Raw genomic sequence first — 21,335 nt, 5'->3', positions numbered from 1 at the left:
ATGAGGGATTATAGGTGTTTCCATAGGGTTCACCCATGTAATTCACCTCTGCTATTGCAGGGTTCTCAGGATCATAAGCTTCTTCTTCAGAAGATGCCTCTTTAGTACTGTTGTATGATTCTTTCAGTCCATTCAGACTCTGAGAGATCATATTGACTTGCTGAGTCAATATTTTATTCTGAGCCAATATGGCATTCAGAGTATCAATTTCAAGAACTCCCTTCCTCATAGGCATCCCATTATTCACAGGATTCCTTTCAGAAGTGTACATGAACTGGTTGTTTGCAACCATGTCAATGAGTTCTTGAGCTTCTGCAAGCGTTTTCTTTAGGTGAATGGATCCACCTGCAGAATGGTCCAGTGACATCTTTGATAGCTCAGACAGACCATCATAGAATATATCCAGGATGGTCCATTCCGAAAGCATGTCAGAAGGACACTTTTTGGTCAGTTCCTTGTATCTCTCCCAAGCTTCATAGAGGGATTCACCTTCCTTTTGTCTGAAGATTTGAACATCCACTCTAAGCTTGCTAAGCTTTTGAGGAGGAAAGAACTTGGCTAAGAAAGCCGTGACCAGCTTATCCCAAGAGTTCAGGTTGTCCTTAGGTTGAGAGTCCAACCATACTCTAGCTCTGTCTCTCACAGCAAACGGGAAAAGCATAAGCCTGTAGACCTCAGGATCAACTCCATTGGTCTTAACAGTATCACAAATCTGCAAGAATTCAGTTAAGAACTGAAAAGGATCTTCAGATGGAAGTCCATGAAACTTGCAGTTCTGTTGCATCAGAGAAACTAATTGAGGTTTAAGCTCAAAATTGTTTGCTCCAATGGCAGGGATGGAGATGCTTCTTCCATGTAAGTTGGAATTTGGTGCAGTAAAGTCACCAAGCATCTTCCTTGCATTGTTATTATTTTCGGCCATGTCTTCTTTTTCAAGATTCTCTGTAAGGTTTTCTCTGGATTGTTGTATTTTAGCTTCTCTTAGTTTCTTCTTCAGAGTCCTTTCAGGTTCAGGGTCTGCTTCAACAAGAATGTTCTTGTCCTTGCTCCTGCTCATATGAAAAAGAAGAAAACAGAAAATATGGAATCCTCTATGTCACAGTATAGAGATTCCTTTATGTGAGTAGAAGAAGATATGAATGGAAGATGGAGAATCCAAACACAAGGGTGAGGAATAGGTTCGAATTCTTAGATGAAGAAGGAGTGTTAGTAAATAAACAAATAAATAGAAGGAGGTGAGGGAGAAGAATTTTCGAAAATTAGATAAAATAAAATAAAAGTATTTTTGTTTTTAAATTAGAATTAAAATTAAAAATTTGAAAATTTAAGAAAGTAAAAATTAAATCAAATTAAATTAAAACAATTAGTTAATTTAAAAAGGAATTTTGAAAAAGATGAAGGTGATTTTCAAAAATTAGAGATAGAGAGTTAGTTGGGCAGTTTTGAAAAAGATAAGAATCAAACAAAAAGTTAGGTGGTTAATTGAAAGAGATTTTGAAAATCAAATTTTGAAAAGATAAGATTGAAATTTGAAAAAAGATTTGATTGAAACAAAAAGATAAAATTGATTGAAAAAGATTTGAAAATCAATTTGAAAAAGATAAGAAGTTAGAAAAGATTTTGAAATTGATTTTGAAAAAGATGTGATTAAAATTTATTTTGAAAAAGATTTGAAAAAGAAATTTAAAAGATTTGATTTTTTTTAAAATTAAAGTTGATTACTTGACTAACAAGAAATAAAAAGATATGATTTTAAAATTTAAAGATTGAACATTTCTTAATAGGCAAGTAACAACTTAATATTTTTGAATCAATCACATTAATTGTTAGTATTAAATTAGAAAATATGAAATAAAGATAAGAAAATGATTTTTGAAAAGGATTAGAAAAAATGAAAAAGGTTTGATTTTTGAAAAAAAAAAATTTTGAAAAAGGTAGGATTTATAAATTGAAAATTTGATTTGACTCATAAGAAACAACTAGATTTTAAAAATTTTGAAAAACTCAAATCAAATTTTCGAATTTGATGAGAAGAAAAAGGAAAAGATATATTTTTTTATTTTTGGATTTTTAATGATGAAAGAGAAAAATATCAAAAAGACTCAATGCATGAAAGTTTTGGATCAAAACAAATGATGCATGTAAGAACACTATGAATGTCAAGATGAACACCAAGAACACTTTGAATGCCAAGATGAACATCAAGAACTTATTTTTGAAAATTCTTAAGAAAAAAAAAACATGCAAGACACCAAACTTAGAAATTTTTAATTTTTAGACACTATAAATGCAAGAATGCACATGAAAAATAAGAAAAGATGCAATACATGAAAATGCAAAGATCAAACAAAGAAATTCATCAAGAACAACTCGAAGATCATGAAGAATGCAATGCATGAATTTTTGAAAAATGCAAGAAAGAGATAAACATGCAATTGCCACCAAACTTAAAAATTGACACAAGACTCAAACAAGCAACACAAAAATATTTTTGATTTTATGATTTTATAATTTTTTTTATTTTCGAAAATTAATTGAAAAAAGAAAAATAAGGATTTCAAAATTTTTAATAAGAATTCCAGGAATCTTGCACTATTAGTCTAAAGCTCCAGTCCAGGAATTAGACATGGCTCACTAGCCAGCCAAGCTTTCATTGAAAGCTCCGGTCCAAAACACTAGACATGGCCAATGGCCAGCCAAGCTTCAGCAAGACATTACATGCATTGAAGTGATTAGTTGAAGCCTCAGTCCAAAAGAATTTAGACATGGCTTTACAGCCAGCCAGGATTCAACAAATCATCATGAAACACTAGAATTCATTCTTAAAAATCGTGATTATTCCTTCCTTGGTAACGGCGCTAAAAACTCAATACGCACATTCATGTTCTTAATTCTGTTTCACAACTTCGTACAACTAACCAGCAAGTGCACTGGGTCGTCCAAGTAATAAACCTTACGTGAGTAAGGGTCGATCCCACAGAGATTGTCGGCTTGAAGCAAGCTATGGTCACCTTGTAAATCTCAATCAGGCGGATTTCACTGATTTTATGAATTGATAAGTAAAAGATAAATAAAATATAAAATAGGATAGTGGTACTTATGTAATTCATTGGTGAGAATTTCATATAAGCGTATAAAGATGCTTTCGTCCCTCTGAACCTTTGCTTTCCTGCTGTCTTCATCCAATCCTTCCTACTCCTTTCCATGGCAAGCTGTATGTTAGGCATCACCGTTGTCAATGGCCACCTGTCCTCTCAGTAAAAATGGTCCAATGCGCTGTCACTGCATGGCTAATCATCTGTCGGTTCTCGATCATACTGGAATAGGATCCATTGATCCTTTTGCGTCTGTCACTACGCCCAGCACTCGCGAGTTTGAAGCTCGTCAAGTCATTCAATCCCTGAATCCTACTCGGAATACCACAGACAAGGTTTAGACTTTCCGGATTCTCAAGAATGGCTGTCCATGGGTTCTAACTTTTACCACGAAGACACTAATAACTCGGACTCGGTCCCCTGTATTAGATATCCAAGAGATATCCATTCAATCTAAGGTAGAACAGAAGTGGTTGTCAGGCACGCGTTCATAAGTTGAGAATGATGATGACTATCATGATCATCACATCCATCATATTGAAGTGCGAATGAATATCTTAGAAGCGGAATATGTTGAATTGAATAGAAAAACAGTAGTACTTTGCATTAATCTTTGAGGAACAGCAGAGCTCCACACCTTAATCTTTGGTGTGTAGAAACTCTACTGTTGAAATTACATAAGTGATAAGGTTCAGGCATGGCTGAATGGCCAGCCCCCAAACGTGATCTAAAGATAAAACTAAAGATAATCCAAAGATGTAAATACAATAGTAAAAAGTCCTATTTATACTAAACTAGTTACTAGGGTTTACAGAAATGAGTAAATGATGCAGAAATCCACTTCTGGGGCCCACTTGGTGTGTGCTTGGGCTGAGTATTGAGCTTTATATGTGTAGAGGCTTCTCTTGGAGTTGAACGCCAGTTTGTAAACTGTTTCTGGCGTTTAACTCCACTTTGCAACCTGTTTCTGGCGTTTAACTCCAGAATGCAGCATGGAACTGGCGTTGAACGCCAGTTTGTGTCATCTAAACTCGGGCAAAGTATGGACTATTATATATTTCTGGAAAGCCCTGGATGTCTACTTTCCAACGCAATTAAGAGCGCGCCATTTGGAGTTTTGTAACTCCAAAAAATCCACTTTGAGTGCAGAGAGGTCAGAATCCAACAGCATCTGCAGTCCTTTTTCAGCCTGAATCAGATTTTTGCTCAGATCCCTCAATTTCAGCCAGAATTTACCTGAAATAACAGAAAAATACACAATCTCATAGTAAAGTCCAGAAATATGATTTTTATTTAAAAACTAATAAAAATATACTAAAAACTAACTAAATCATACTAAAAACTATGTAAAAACAATGCCAAAAAGCGTATAAATTATCCGCTCATCAATCCTCTTCTCCCAAAAATATTCCACACCTCAAACCCACACTCATATACACATTCATTCTACCTCTTCATCCTCTCCCTCACCACCATCCAAGCACACAGACATAATCAGGAGAAAAGTCATTGCAATAAAGACGTCTTCAAGGAAAAAGAACGAGAAGGTACCCGTGGCTGAAGAAGAAGATTCCCACACCTCACCTCTTCCATCACCGCCGCCATCACCACCAAAGAAGACCACTCCCGGACGCAGCTCCCAGAAGACAAAAAGCTTCGTGTTTGAACTTCTACAACGGACACGACTGCTCCATATTCAGAAACCAGTCTACCCCGGATTGGTACGTGAGTTCTATGCAAACATGCGGCTGATTGATGGCACCATCCACTCCTATGTTAAGAGGGTTTACATGACTCTGAACTCTGAGACTATCGGGACTGCCCTAGGCTATACAGACGAGGGGCCAAGAGCGTATATGACTGAGAAGTGGGACTCCCAAGTTGGAGTCACATACAAGATTGCTCTTCAACATATTTGCGAGAACCTATCTGGCTTGGACGGCACCATTCCGACTCACAAGGCACTCGGCCCTACAAACTCCCTGCTCTACAGGATCATCACTCATATCCTTACCCCTCAAAGTGGTTCACATAACCGAGTAACTATTTCTGACTCTCTCATACTTTTTGCTCTTGTTACTTCTACTCCTATCTTATTTGGTTACCTTATGATAAGACACATGTGGGAATTAGTTAAGAGTACCAAAAAGGAAAATCTGCCTTATGTCATGTTTTTAACAAGTATCTTTGAATATTTTAAAATTGATCTCACAAATGAAGCTGTAGAAAATAAGGTATCTATGATCAAAGGAGGAGGAGCTATGAAGGGAACCAAGGGGAAGAAGTCAGCTGCCTCGGATAGTGAGTTTGAGAGTCGGCCTGAGTCCTCCAAGGCAACAGAATTAATCAAAGAAATCCTCACTGAATTCTCAAACATGTCAGAGCTAATGGTACAATCCTATAAGGCAGCCCGCAAGCAAGCCTATGAAAATGAAAGGGCTTGGATGAGGTGCAAAGATAGAGTGAGTCTGATGTTGCAGAGTTTTGGGGAGGAATTGGGTGCTGCTAGTGAAGAAGAGGCGGATGAATCTGAGTTCCACTTATCTGATGATTAATCACTGTTCTTTCTCTTTGTTGATATTTGGCTTTGTTTTGGCTCAATCTGATACTGTAGTAGTTTACTTTGATACTCTAGACCTAACATTGTGACACACTCTTGATATTTTGGGTATATTCTGGATTTTTTTTGTTTCCCATGACATCTTTTGCAGGTGCCCGTTGATGCCAAAAGGGGGAGAAATGGATGAAAATTGAAATTGAAAACAGGGAATGAAATCCGTATGGATTTATGATCACCCTTGTTTTAATTATTATTTGCTGTTTTGTTGTGTGATATGATATATGCTTGTGATGCACCTGTTTTATAGATTTGCCTGCTGGGTTTTGAATTAGAAGTATGTTACCTTGGTGAATATGTTTGTTGCTTTGAATTAGGAATACACATTTGATTTACCTTGGTGAATATGCTTGCTGAATACTTTATTTTTGGCAGTTTCTTTAAGCTGTGATATGAAAATAATGGTTGATAGTTGCTATGGTTTGAGATCAAAAATATTTTCCTGGCCATGATTATTTTGCTCTGATTTGTTAATTGGAAAATATTTTCAAAATAGCTTGAACAAACAGCTTCTTGAAACATCAAATTTTTATGTACTCAATTACTTTGTGTGTTTGAGCAGAAAATCAATTTATGATAACAAATGAGTTTTGCTTATCAAACCAATTCTTCTCATAAATCAAGCATTCAACATTTCAAAAATTAATATGTTGAATAACATAGTTGCCTTAAGCTTGATTTCTAAAGTTACAGATATAATGCTTCCCTTAGTAAAATAGCATACATTAAGGGGGAGCCTTGTGACAATTGAAAAAGGAGAGAATACTAATCTTCAAAAAGAGTACTCAATACTCAATACTCTAATTTCTTTCCATTTCAATTTTAATAATGTTTGTCATCAAGGAGGAGATTGATGAGTTTAGAAAACTCTAAATTTAATTTGATGATGAACAAACATTATTAATTTAATTAAATTACAAAATTGTCAATTTGATTTTGATTCACATGTATTGATTGATAATTTTATTTGTGCAGATTTTTATTGGGCCGAAAAGAAAAGAAAAGATCCTAAGCCCAATGAAATCAAATTTCAGCCTGGTGCAATATTGTCATATGAATGTTGGCTGAAGTATTTTATTTGTTAGGCCAGTCTAAATCATTATTGCTGCAAGCCCAATATGCTTGTAAACATTCAGCTTTGTTCAAAATCTGTTATATTAAGGGGCTGAAGCAATTTGTGGTTAATTGGGTCAGAATCATGTTGAACTAAGTCCAAAACTAAATTGCTTGCTAGAAGCAAGCTTGCATGGTCCGAAACCATTAAGAAAGCAAAGTTTCATTGCTTCCAACGAATCCTACTTTCATCATGTGATGGATTTCAAATGCATTTAACTTGAATTAAACTTACATTGGAAATATGAGAGAGAGTTAGCTATTGATTTGATGGATATCATCAATGCTACACGCTACCTAATGCAAGGGAAGTGGAAACTTAATTTATTTCATCAAAATCCATTAGTTAGTGTTCAAATTTCTCTCTCCTCTCTTTCTCATCTTGCTTCTTGTTTTCGGTCATTACACAGCAGCTATGGAAGAAACTTTGAGCCACCGAAAAGAAGAAAGTGCAAGCAACAAGACCATCAAAATGATGGCAAGAAAAAGAAAACAAAAAGTATGTTGTGGCTGAGATTCTCATCACTTATGGTAAGATTTGGTGAAGAGATCTTAGCTTCTCCATACCCAAAAATGGATGAAGAAGATTTCGGTCAGTAGAGGAAGATCCTTGGAGGGATGGCTTGACTCTGATTTTGCTCAACCACCACAGGAGGTAGCTATAGTGGCTACGTGATGGAAGAGGCAGAAGTTGGAGCAGATGAAGCTGTCATCATCATGAAGCATCAAGGGCTAGGAGTCCATCTTGGGGTGCAAGGCAAGATGGAGGGCTCAGATTGATGAAGATTGGTGACCAAGGAAGGACCAGAGGTAATTGCATGTTGGGTTTTACATTCAGTTTCCTATTCTCTCTTTCTGGACGAACCGGTTTGCATGAAGAAGAAGAAGATTAGCTTAGTTTGTTTGGTTTCAACCGTGGAGGATTCTCCCTATATATAAGGGTGAACAGCCAGGGCTTGAAGCAAGGAGTGAGAGTGCAAGGCACAGAGTTCTCATAGCTACCTAAGCTAACAGAAGTTCTTCTCCTTCAATGTTTTCTATTTTGTATTTTTCTGTTGAATTTTGTCTGTCTTGAGTCTCATGAAAAAAGGCAAACAGTGAGGTTTGTAAGAAAAAGCCATAGAGCGGAAAAAAGCAGAGAGTGCAAAATTAAAAGAAAAAGCCATAGATGTCCTTAGAGGTCCTTTGAACATCTGTGTTGTGTTTCATGATTCTGTGGAAATTCCCTTGCAAGTTGGGTTAGCACTTAGCAGTTGAAAGCTTGGTAGTGACCAAGTCAAGTTCAGGATTGGGGTTTAGATTTTGAACTTGTCCCAGATATGAAGGGTAGTTCCTAGGGAGAATTGGTGTATGTAATCAAGAATGATTATAGTGAAATTCCATCATTGTTGTGATGGAGACTAGATGTAGGCTGCATTGCACTTAGCAGCTGAACCAGGATATATCTTGGTGTAATTCTCCCTTTCTTCTACTCCATTTCTGTTTCTGCTGCTCAAAGAGATAAAACTAAAAAATATCTCGTGTTGATCGACGAGACAAAAAGAAAAGTCTCGTGGCTGGGTACGAGACAAAAAGGCAAAAGGTCTCCAGAAGTTGTTTCAAAGACCAGCAAGTATTATTAAGTGAAAAAGGGGCTAAGATTCAACCCCCTTCTCTTAGCCACTGAAAACCATCAATACTCATGAACAAAAATCACATCAGAAGAACAAAAAATAAAGTTATCTTACTTTAATAAGTCTATACTTAGGCTCATACTTCTTAGCATTCTCAACAGTGTCATAAATCAAACCAAAACTATTGGATGTGCCCCCTCCAAAATGGGTGCGGAACTTGAACACAAACGCAGTGTTGGGATCCTTAACATCATAAATTCTAGCAAGCTTCTCCTTAAGCTCATTTTTCATATTCCAAACACAACAAATTAAAATCCCTAAAAGCCATAATTGTCCAACCAATAATTAGTGAGAAAATTTAATTAAATTTAAAATTTTTAGCTCACAAACAGAATGTACCTTAGAAACATTTTTTTCTCCTTGTATGAAGAACATCAATGACCTATAATCACACAATTAAAGTGAAAACAAGGCTCAACTACATTAATAACCTGATCCCTAATAATTCAAAAGCCAGATTTATTAATGCTATTATGCTAGAATAAAAGCTCTAATTTTCACAACCCATGCAGAAGCAGTCTATTTCCAACATTAAAAGAACAACAAGAATAGAGATGTCACAATCTAGACATAATTAAATCACAAAACAGAAACACAGCATAGCACATCACTACCAAAAAAAATCACAAAACACAAAACAATAACAGAACAGAGCAGCCAGAACTAATCAATAATCATTAATCAGATAATCATTCAATAAAAACATAAATTATCAAAATAAGATCAAAATAACAACATAAACTAAGATCAAAACAATAATAATAAAAACAAAATCAAGAACAACAAACCACAACAAAAATAATTTATCAAAATTAACAAGTTATTAAAATTTCAAAAACAATACAACAACCTAATAATCAAAATAAGTTAACAAAACAACCAAATAATCAAAACAAGTTAACAAAACAAGTTAATACAACAATCCAACAATGAAACAAGAACTGGAATTACAACCTACTAATTAAAATAACAACCAATTAAAGCAAGAACTGCAATCTCCACCCAATCATTGTCCCAAGCATAAATAGTTCTGCATAACTATTCCCAATTTAATCAAATTCCCAACTAAGTGATTATGCACACACAAAAAAAAACTAAGCATGATCTTGAATGAATAAACTAAATCATAGCCAAGCAAAGTAAGGAAGGGACATCTTTAAACAACAAATGAACAAAAAAAGAGCAAGAGAACAACCATTACTTTTTGTATGACTCTGAGCAGTGAGCAATTAGCAGAGTATGAGGGAGAGGGAGCAAGAACGTCGGTGATGAGGACGCAATGAACGACGGGCGACGAGTACAAAAACTCACGACGTGCGACAAATGACAGAGAGAAGCTTGTAATTCGCAAGTCCACAGAAGGGTTGGAGGCGACCGGTTGGACAGTTGAGAGACGACCGAAGCATGAGGGACGGAGGTGGTGAGAAGAATGGTGGTGACGATGGAGGCTAGGGCTGAGCGCGATAGACAATAGTACGAAAAGAGAAGCACACATTGACTGCGACGGACAATGGCAGTGGCTCACTCCTTGTGGCTTGTGGCGGCAGTAGAGTGGTGCGCAAAATTACACTTCGCACAACTGAACCAACAAGTGCACCGGGTCGTCCAAGTAATACCTGAGCGAGTCAGGGTCGATCCCACGAGAATTGTGATTTGAAGCAAGTTATGGTTATCTTGTAGATCTTAGTCAGACGGATAGAAAAGTTGGTTGGTTGTTTAAAACGTATAAAAGCAAAATAAAGATAACGTTACTCAGTTGATGGTGAATGCAATGATAAGAAGATGGTTAAGACTTCAGAGATGCTTTATTCTTCCGGATCAATTCGGTTTTACTGTCTCCTCCAACTGTGAATGATTTCTTCTATGGCAGGCTGTATGTAATTAATGCCTTTCTTAAGAGGTCGCCGATTCTCCTCCAGAGCTGAACACCAGGGTTAGTGTGCATCCAGTTTGATTGAGGGTGAAGCTCCTGCAGTCCATTCCCCTTAGTGATCCTACTCAAAATGCCACAGATAAGGTCAAATCTTCCGGATCAGAGAATGATGCACCTTTGGTTCTAGCCTCTACCACAAAGACTCTAATCTCCCCATACCTCGGCTGAACTGGTGCCTCGAGAAGTTTCCAACAAAGTCGTAGATTAGCCGTCTAAGAGATGTATAATCAAGCTAGTGGTTCATCATTGTCCGATGAAAGACTCACTCTGAACCCATGTAGAATGAGATAACCTTGTACCGGTTCAACGCATTCATAAGGATGAAGAACGAAGATAAATCTTAGAATAGAGAATCAAACACGGATTGAAGATTGAACAGTAATACTTTTATTAATCCATAAAACTCAGCAGAGATCCTCTCCTCAACCTAGGAGGTTTAGAGACTCATACTGATAGAAAATACAATGAAATGTGTAAAGTGTTCGAAGATAATGGTCCTTCCTATCTATATATACTAATCTAATAACTAAGGATTACAAAAATATGATTAACTAAGGTTTGTAGTGTGAAAATCCACTTCTGGGGCCCACTTGGTGAGTGTTTGGGCTAAGCATTAGTGTCTCCCACGTGCTAGGATGCTCCTTGGGCATTGAACGCTGGCTAGGGACACCTTTATGGGCATTGGATGCTGGCCACTTCTCTGTGGGTGTTAGACACCTGGACTGGGGTAGATGGCTGGCGTTGAATGCCAGTTTTGGGCCTTCAATTCTGAAGCAAAGTATAGACTATTATATATTTCTGAAAAGCTTTGGATGTTAGCTTTCCAACACCGTTGAGAACTCTCCATTTGGATATCTGTATCTCCAGAAAAGCTCTTTCAAGTGCAAGGAGGTCAGATCGTGACAGCATCTGTAGTGCTTTCTCTCCTCTGAATCAGACTTTTTCTCCAACTCCTCAATTTTAGCCAGAAAATACCTAAAATTGCATAAAAACACACAAACTCATAGTAGAATCCAAAAATGTAAATTTTACACTAAAACTTATGAAAATATAATAAAACTTAAATAAAACATGCTAAAAACTATATGAAAATGATGGCAAAAAGCGTATAAAATATCCGCTCATCATAGAGGCTAGTGCTTTCATTTTTCTTTGGAAGAGAGAAGCTTGTTCTGCTTTCAGTGGGGACTAGGGAGAAGGAAGGAGAAAGGAGAAAGGACTCTAGGGCTGGGGGCACACGCAGGCTTTCTGAATTTGTTTTCTAAATGAAACAACATCGTTTCATTTGAACCAGCCGGGTCCTGGTTCGGTCTGACTGGCTAGTTTAACGGTTCGCATCTGATTTTTGAATAAGCGGTTTTACCTAAAAAATCAAACCGTAGAAGCTATTGGTTCATTGTCGGGCCGGTCCGATCCATTTTTAGAACCATGCTTAATGTAACGTGAAGGACTAATTTGGTACATCTCTAATGATGACATAGCGGATGACACGTGGACGAATACTGTTGTGACACATGGCCAAATAGTATTGTGTCACGTGGCACAACCATCTACGTCACCATACGATGTCACTAGTCAACACATCATCATACTATTATATATGGCCAAACTATCGAGTGACATGTGTCACTAACAGTCTACATCATGAAGCCATGTCATCACGCCGTTAACGAAAAATGGGTCAAGGATTAACATGGTGCACTTTTGTCAATCTCAGAGACGTAATTGATGTAATTGGAATCTTAGAGACGATTTTGGTGCACGACGCCAATCCCATGTACTATTTTGAGGTTTAACTCTACATTCCTTACATATATATAATATGATTTGATTATTGAATAATGGTACAATCTAAATCTTTTTGTTAATCAAATCCAATCAAGTTGGTCTGACATAACAAAAATCAGTTATAACTAATATTATTCTAAGTATTGTTGTTTAACTTGGTTAGACTTGGGTAAAAAAAAAACTTGAATGTATAACATTATTCTTGATTATTATACTTGGTTACTAAAAGTATTACCTAATATTTTTTAATTGATTACTTGTGTAAAATTCTTTTAAATTGGGATTGCACATAATTTAAATTTATTGTAATAAATTTTATTTATTTTTAATATTTTATTACATAATATAAAATATTTTAATTTATTATAAAAATAATTTAAATTTTTTATATATTTCATAGTTATTAATATAATATATTTATTTTGTTAATATTTAATTATTAATAAATGAATATATAATAAAACTTTAAATCAAATATTTTATATCAAGTTAAAAAAATTTTATATTATGTGATCAAATATTAAAATAAATAAATTCAATAAAATAATAATAAATATATTATTATTATTATTATTATTATTATTATTATTATTATTATTTGATTTAATTAAATAAGTGTTTCTAATATATATATATATATATATATATATATAATAATTGTTTATAAATATTTTAGTAAAATACACTAAAGTATGTTTTATTTTAATTTTACAAAAAAAGAAATATATATTTGATTAATCTAAATATTATTAAATATTTTACACGACAAGAAGTCTCTTTTTACCCGAGGAAATCTCTTTTCTCCTCTTGTACATAATTAAGATGCATGCATTCAGTGCATTGTACATCTAAATATCCTTATTACCTCATGGCACCGTTCCGAATTCAATTTTGTTATGGCTATCTTTAGGGGTGTTCACTGTTCACAGTGCGGTTTAGATCCGTTTTGAGTCAAAAATTTATCTGATCTGAATTCTAATTTTACTTGCAGTGCGATTTAAATTAAATATTTTTTTAAAAAAAATTCGATCTGATTCGATCCAATTTCAAGTGCTTTGGATTGGATTAGATTTGCGGTTTTGTAAATTAAAAAAATTAAATACATATAACAAGTCTTAACAATATCTCAAAAAACTAACGATAAGTCGATAACATAATAATAGAAATAAAATTATAGGTTAGTTAAAATAAATAAATAAATAACATTTTGAACATAAAATATTTATTAAATAATAATAATACATGAATAATATAAAAATGTATAACAAATTGAACATGTTATAAGTATAATTGTAAATATAATAATAAAATAATAATATTATAGCACATTGTGTGATTTGGATTGGATTGGATCGGTAATGAAAAATAGATCCGAAATCCAATCCAATCCAATGATTTGCAAAAAATAAAATTCAATCAAATCTAAATTAGTACAATTTTAATTGATTTTCAGTTTGAATTAAATTGAATGAACAGTTTAATTTGGATCGGTTTAGATTTGAACACCCTAGCTATCTTCTCCATTGCCATTAATTCTTATAATCATACATTCCATTATTTACTTTGTCCGAAAGCCTATATATCTTTGCTCGTTTCGGAAAAATAAAATTATATATACCACCACTGTTGTCTGTTCCATTGAATTAGTCTCCAAAAAGACAAAAGTCTTTTATTTAAAGATATAGATCAGGTAAAATAATTTAGTTAAATATGTTAATAATTTTAATTATTAATTTTATATAAAAATATATATGATGTGAATAATTGTTTTATTAAATGTTAAATAATTTAGACACAAAAAATATTAAATAATTTAGTTAAAATATATATTTTAAAACGTGTTAAAATTATTATTAATATTTTTTAAAATAAAGAAATAAAAGATATATTAAAAATATAAAATTATATCTTTTCATAAAATAATTTTAAAATAAATAATTTTAACATATATTTTAAAGACACATTTAACTAAACTCAATATTAAATGATAATAATTGTTTTTATTGATTAAAAAAATTAACAAATACAAATAAATACCTAAATTATAATTGAATAAAGTTACCCGGCCCATTGCCAAACACTGCCGTATGTGTTTGTCTTTCAAAGTTCTTCAAATAGCTATATATAAACTATAGAGAGAGCCTAATAAGTGCTATACATCTTCGCCCCCATGCATTTCAATTATTCCCACACATACAATATAGAAATTGCCATATTAAAATGTCATATGAACTCATCAGAAACAATAATCCCAATAATTATTCCCTTCTATGCGCGTTTCAGGGGATATATAGTAGCTCAAACAGTTCTTTTTCAAAATCAAACTGGCCATTGTTATCTGCTCCAGCAACGTGTGGTGTTGAGGTAGAAGGTTGGACAAAATCTTGCCCCGTTCCTAGTTGATCTGCATGATATGATAAAGCAGATGGATAAACAAATTCAAGGAAGCTAAAATTAAAGCATAGCTTGTTAAATACTATATATATATATATATAAAAGGATAAACGGGCAAAAATACATTCAAATAATTTTGTCGTTAAAAAATATACTAAAATTTTGTTATCGATAAAAATACTCTCAAATAATTTAAAAATATGATAAAAATATCCAACGTTAAATATGTATTATCAAAAAATATATTATAAATATATACTCAGCGAAAAATCAACTAAGAATAAAAATATCTCACTTTTCTAATCATGTTTACAAAAAATCGCATTAAAATTTAATTTTTAAAATATTTTTTAAAAAATACATATTTAATATTAAATATTTTTATTGTATTTTTAAATTATTTTAAAATATTTTTGTCGATAATAAAATTCGAGTAATTTTTTGTTAATACAAAATTATTTGAATTTATTTTTTGAATCACATACAAGATTACTGCACAACTAGATAAAGAAAGATAGGCAGTACTACAAAATTATTAAGAGATCTGTGTTCTAACAAAAAGTACAAAACTGTTTAATATAGATATAATAAAGTAATGCTTTATCCTGTGGGTTAAGTTCTATTTTTTTTTTAATAATTAAAATATCTTAATTTTATTTTAAATATTTTATTTGTATTCTAGTTTATTTTTTTTTATTAAAATTAATTTTTCTTTTAAAAAATTATTTTATTATATTTTTTTTCTTATTTCTATATCAGTTTTATTATCAAATTATTACAATTACCAAGGTCATTACAACTACTATTATAATTATGTTGTTGACATTACCTAGATAAAGATGACAATAAAAAAAAGTACTTTTAAAAGATAAAAAAAAATTGTGACTAAATAATTAAAATAAAACAAAATAAAATATTAGAATAAAATAGAAGGTTTCAAAAACTAAGAATAAAACTTAATCCAAATAGTTAGATAATACCAAAACAGTAATTTATTTATCCGTTTAATACATATACATACTTGCATAATTCATACCTTGATGTTGTAGACTTGCCATTGGGCCTGGAAAGGTATGTGCAAATGCTAGTGTCTCCTCAACATGCTGCTGTATATATTGTCAACCAAGCATACTATAATATCATCAGATATCCATCGATAAATAATAATGTAGGTATATATTCATGAATTTTTTATTTTTTAAATCAAAGTAAAAATACAAGAGAAAATCAAACGTTAATCTAGGATTATTACCAATGATGATCCTAGTCAGATAGGTCGATTAGAATCTCAAAATATAGAGCTCTTTAAAAACACTGGTAAAATAATAACTTTTTCTTACCATGTATAGGCAAGAGTAAATTTTACAACTCTAACTATTACAATTTCTTATTAACTCTAAATGAAATAATAATTCATCCTGGTTATTGTATTGTAATGATAATTAACAGGCATCGCCTAAACCAGTTTATAAAGTCCTGCAATAATTATTTATACAACTCTTATTACCAGAGATATAACAGGATTAGTATATTTAAAAGCTGATGATCAGTAATTCTGTTTTGTCCCACTAATTAATTATCACAAAGATTCAAGTTAAAAGAAGTATGATACTACCTATACGGATCAGAGGTAGGTGTACCTTATCATCATCGGAGTTGATGATAATATTCTGCGGATGACACTTTTGTCCTTGACATGTCACTGCCGGCGGAGGATAACAACTAGTCTTAGCATGCTTAAGTGTTTCCCTCAGCTTTCTTGGACTTTGGCCAAATGTCTGTGGCCAAAAACAGAAGATTCAAGTGAAAATCTATCATATACTCAAATCACACGCGCACTGCACTGTATATTAATAAAGGTTTAGCTAACTTTGTCCTAAGGGCATAAAGAACACGAGTTAAGATTGTTATTAATAAAAAATTTTAAATAATTTATTTTAATAAATATACAATAAATGCATCAAAAATTTAAATTTTGCATGTTCGCTGAAACCTATTAATAATTAAGTTTCAAATAGTAAAAAAATAAAACATGAACAAATAACATACCTTTTGTAACAAAGGAAGATCGGTGGGGTTGTCAAAACGCAAGAGATCCTCAACAGTTTGGATTTTAAGGTGACGAAAGAGGCGGTCATGGACGTGACCATCTTTTGATATGTTGACCAATCGCCATATTTCGTCCTTAGGTGAGGGAGGGTAATGCTTCTTATTCCCTGATAATGGTTGATGATTAAGATTATGTGTAATTAATTATTATTATTAAGTAAATAATTAGTTGAGTAGTGACCTCTGCTTTCCTTGACCCTGAAAGGATTGCTTACAGCTTCTCCGACGTGTTGTTGATGACAAGGTAAGTGAACAATGGCTCCTAATCTGTAACGGCTGCTTCTTGTACGCTTTGAGTTACCGGTGAAGCTCATGTTGATGTGACCAACTCCTTCCTTTAGTGTGATAACCGTTTTTCCTTTTAGTAACATGGCTTTATCTTCTCTTTGGTGAACGATGTTGTGCTTGAATTCGCTTGTGCTCCACCTTCCATTGGAGCCGAAATCGCCGTTGAGGGCACAAATCTCGACCTTAATGGAAGACAGTGGGCCATGTGTTACTACTGAATTACTCACAGTATCATATAGAGAAACCTCAACATCATTTTCTTTCGCTTTGATTTTGGAGTCTTTATAAATTGTATCACCCAAATCACCCTTGAAAACCAACTTGTAGCGTTTCTCCGCCGCCCTAGCAGATGTCGTCGTTACGCTGCAACAAATTAAATTACATCAATTACTTCATCCATATTATTAAGAATTAAATTAATTAAGAGGAAGAAATTAAAACAAACCCTGAATGTAGTGATGCTTTGAGCTCCGCCACGGACAGTTTGCTCTCCAACTCCTCCTTTACCTAATTGAAATAATACGATACAGAGACCATAAGCGTTAAGTTAACTACTTCCCGAATTTTTCAAAGAAAATAAAAAAGAGTGTTATGTATTTTGTTACCACTTTCCGAATGAATTTTGTGAGAGCCGGCACGATTTCCGTTTCTATGTTGAGCTTCACATATTTTCCAGTCCTGATACTAAGTAATTAACACAAGACACAAGAGAAAGAAACCACAACTTAATTAAACACACAATATAGCAGATAAGAAATTAGAATTTGTTTATTGATACCAGATGCCTCCCTCCTCACGTCTCCGCTTTAAGTCTCCAGCTTGGCTTAGTGTGTTCATTTTAGAAACACAATAATCAATATTATTCAAATTCAACAACTAAAACCCGCTAGTTTAAGCTGCGTAAAGTTAACTTGATCTTTGTATGTAGGGCTATCAGATCACTACTTACTAAGAACGAACTATCACTTATCAAGAAGGATTATATTAATTTCACATTAACGTTCATGATGCTGATTGAAGTGCTTTTTAATTTATAGAGATTAGCTGCGAACCTAAGAGAGAAGATTAATTAATTTCAATATGAACATTCGAGGAAAACGAATTGTGTTGCACCACCACCACCCCGCGTTTATTAATGCCGCGTCTTATGAAAGCCTTCTAACGTTTATGCAGTTATAAAATTAGTTTTGCCCTAATTAAACTACGGGGCAACACAAAAATTCAAAATTTAATAATTTAGAGTGCTATATATTATATATATGCTCTCTAATAAAATTGTTTATATCACTCGCATGAAAATGATAAAATATAAATATATATTATATTAAATAATTTAATCGAACATCATAAATTATTTAAAATTTTTCAGTCATTATTTTTACGTAAAACTATTTTTAAATAACTTAAAATCACATCCCAACCTCAAACACACAAATTAACAACCCAGGGATCATAAAATAATAATTAAACCATATCAATTTCCAGGATAGTTCGCGTTCCTTTCCTTGCCAAGAAATTTCCGGCCCCAGCAATTTCTGTGAAAAGCTCTCCTTTGTATAGATGATGATAATATGTTATATACAGATGTAGTGCTATATATTACGGTTATTTGTTAACTGTGGCAGTTCTAATTAATCCAAGGGTACTTTAATTAATTTTTTTCCTTTTGCCATTTACTAACACTACATGCTAGTCTTTAACCCTATATGACATTTTAAGTTCATATTCTTGCTGAACAGAAAACGTCTTTCCAAACGTGAAAAATAGTAGAAATAATTATTACCTAATCTATTTAAATAGTTATTCTTCGTTCTCATGATATATTTCTGTTTGACTATCTGTCTTTTTATGCAATTCATATTTATTAATGATTATCACGCTAATTGAAATAGCTTAATTAGTTTGGTGGTCGCGGTCAACATTACTTTATTTTTTAAACATGTAGTTTTTTTTTCCCCTTAAAAAAACGAAAGAAAAATACGAGTTGACAACAGTTATTTCATATTTTTCAGTGACCATTTTTTCTCCCGCAATATTATATATTGCACCAAAATTTGAGTTAAATCATTGGATTGGTGCAAAAGAATTAAGAAGCACTTTAGCTGATGAGCATAATTATATTCAAAGAAAACATTAAAAAAACACACCCAGGCCAGAAGTCAGAATGATATAAGTTAACTAGGGATAATTGCCCTGCAATTCTCTTATCATAAGCCTAGTGCATGCATCGACCTAATGATTAATCAAAGCATCAAAATTAATTCGCAATGTTACATGAACATATAATATGCAAACTCAACAGTCAACACGCAATAATCATAACCCACTTTGCATAGATATGAATATGCGTTCAGTATAATTTATTAAATGTTTTAAAGGTATGGATTTAACTAACATATATTTTAAAATTATTAAACAAGGTTTTTATAGAAAAATGTGTAAAATTTAATTTCTAATACATTTGTTATATTTTTATTAAAATACAAAATTTAAAAATTTTAATGATAATAACTTTAATATATATTCTTAAAATAGATATTAACAAACTTTAAAGTAAATAAAATTTTTGATTTATGTTATATACATCAGCCATATTAGAGAATTATTAGTTTAAAAAGGTAAAAAGAAAAATTAATTTTTAAAAGTTTAATTTTATATTTTGAAAATATCATTTATTTGCTCTTAAATTAGAAAAGTGTTTTCTACACGCAAAAATATGAATAAATGATCAAATTAATTCCGAAAAAATTATTCATTTTTTAAATTAGTCTTCGAAACATTTTTTGAATTAAATTTATTTTTCAAAGATTTTAAATTAGTTATTTTAGTTCTTCCGTCATGTAACACGTTAAGTGGTAGCACAACACATACTTAATACTTCTAATTGACAGTTAATATAATAAATTTATGAAATTAGATTAAATCAACTCTAAAATAAAAAATTCTAATACCTCAAGTTTTTTTTTTAATTAGGTTTTAATTTGATATAATTTTAAAAATTTATCATGTTAATAGTCAATTAAAATTTCTATGTATATCTTGTAATATCGTTTAACGAGCCACAATAAAAAATTTTGGCATCGTCAATAAATAACAGAAGGACTAACACAATTAATTTAAAATATTTAAAAGATAAATTTGATTAAAAATATTTTTTAAAGACTAATTTAAGTTGTGATATTTTATAAACGAATTTAACCCTTTATCCCAAAATATCAATCCACTCAAAAATTTTCGGAAAGTTCCTAACACAACTTTTGAAAAATAAAATATACAATCAATTATGTTGGCTTTTTATATTTAAATTAAATAAATTTAATATTTATTGAAATATATAATCCATAGAGTAGTTACTAATTTAAATACGTGTTACTTAGATACTGAAACATAAAAATCATAAAAAAACATAATCCAATGACTTAGTATCTAGGATAAGTAATAGTGTGTGAAAACAAATAAATCGGTTAAATTCAGAATACATATATACAAACTGCACATTTATTTATAAATCTGATTTATTTATTTTTACACATTGTTATTTATTCAGATATATACTGAGTTACTGGATTGTATTTTTATGATTTTTGTGTCTCAGTATTTATGATGTGTAACCGTATTTAAATGAGTAAATACTTAATGGATTGCATATTTTGTAAATATTAATTTTTTTAATTTAAATATAAAAAAGTCTAATTATGTTCGTTAGATATATATTAAAATTAATCATTAGTTTAAAATGTATGTTAAAATATAAAATATATTAAAAATAAATTAAATAATATATATTATACATAAATATATAATAACTAATTTTAATGTATAAATAATATTTTTAATGGACAATACATTTTTAAAGTTCAACCATTTTTAGATTGATTCCACTAGAAAACTAACTAAGATATAATTAACTTAGACTTTTTCTTTTTAGATTATTACTGATATTTTGTTGGTAGGTCTTAGGTCTGGTAATGTATAAAGTAGCATAGTATTTAGATTCTATCTTAATCTTAGTTAAATTTTTTCTAAAATTTAATTTTATTTTATTTGTAAGGTGAGAATCTTTTATTCTTAAACTCTATTCGCATCTTAAAATTCTTTCATTTAATTTTATCGATATTAAAAATATTTTTTTAATTAAATATAATATTTAATCATTCTATATTTTTATAAATATATTGTTTTGCGATGTACCTGAAACAGATTGTAAATTAATTTAGGTTCGGAAAAGAAGTTAAAAATGGTGATAAGAGTGCTAAATTTAATTTCTAATACATTTGTTATATTTTTATTAAAATACAAAATTTAAAAATTTTAATGATAATAAC

The 21,335-nt window shown here is 31.7% G+C and overlaps 1 protein-coding gene and 1 non-coding gene across 4 annotated transcripts; one reads left to right on the top strand and one right to left on the bottom strand.

Moving 5' to 3' along the window:
- The first annotated feature begins 421 nt into the window (after positions 1-421).
- LOC148554650 (small nucleolar RNA R71) lies at positions 422-529 on the top strand. Its single transcript, XR_015886565.1, has one exon. It is a non-coding gene; the product is annotated as a small nucleolar RNA R71 (small nucleolar RNA).
- A 13,670-nt stretch (positions 530-14,199) lies between these two features.
- LOC107645946 (calmodulin-binding protein 60 B) lies at positions 14,200-19,532 on the bottom strand. Of its 3 annotated transcripts, XM_088490199.1 has the most exons (9): positions 17,971-17,991; positions 17,789-17,906; positions 17,616-17,688; positions 17,456-17,517; positions 16,904-17,373; positions 16,663-16,829; positions 16,254-16,391; positions 15,650-15,719; positions 14,200-14,623 (listed from the first exon to the last, which is right to left on the bottom strand). In XM_088490199.1, exons 2-9 carry the CDS (start codon positions 17,845-17,847, stop codon positions 14,499-14,501), a joined length of 1,164 nt encoding a protein of 387 aa, XP_088346325.1. In that variant the 5' UTR covers positions 17,848-17,906; positions 17,971-17,991; the 3' UTR covers positions 14,200-14,498. The 3 variants fall into 3 exon arrangements, with proteins under 3 accessions (XP_088346325.1, XP_088346326.1, XP_020959665.1); XM_088490200.1 differs by having other exon boundaries at positions 15,650-15,716; positions 17,789-19,532; XM_021104006.2 differs by having other exon boundaries at positions 17,789-19,530.
- Positions 19,533-21,335: the final 1,803 nt, after the last annotated feature.

The sequence above is a fragment of the Arachis ipaensis genome, chromosome B6 (genome assembly GCF_059453495.1).
Source record: "Arachis ipaensis isolate K30076 ecotype BB chromosome B6, ASM5945349v1, whole genome shotgun sequence".
NCBI lineage: Eukaryota > Viridiplantae > Streptophyta > Magnoliopsida > Fabales > Fabaceae > Arachis > Arachis ipaensis.
The sequence above is the reverse complement of the archived record's forward strand: the minus strand, read 5'-3'. Positions and strand labels throughout refer to the sequence as shown.

What these genes read in the sequence shown, in the direction of transcription:
- LOC107645946 (XM_021104006.2), bottom strand. Translation starts at nt 17,847, where the DNA reads ATGAACACACTAAGCCAAGCTGGAGACTTAAAGCGGAGACGTGAGGAG. An exon ending in AAAGCATCACTACATTCAGG is followed by an intron (nt 17,374 to 17,455) that starts GTTTGTTTTAAT and finishes AATTTGTTGCAG; the next exon opens with CGTAACGACGACATCTGCTA. An exon ending in CAGGGTCAAGGAAAGCAGAG is followed by an intron (nt 16,830 to 16,903) that starts GTCACTACTCAA and finishes AACCATTATCAG; the next exon opens with GGAATAAGAAGCATTACCCT.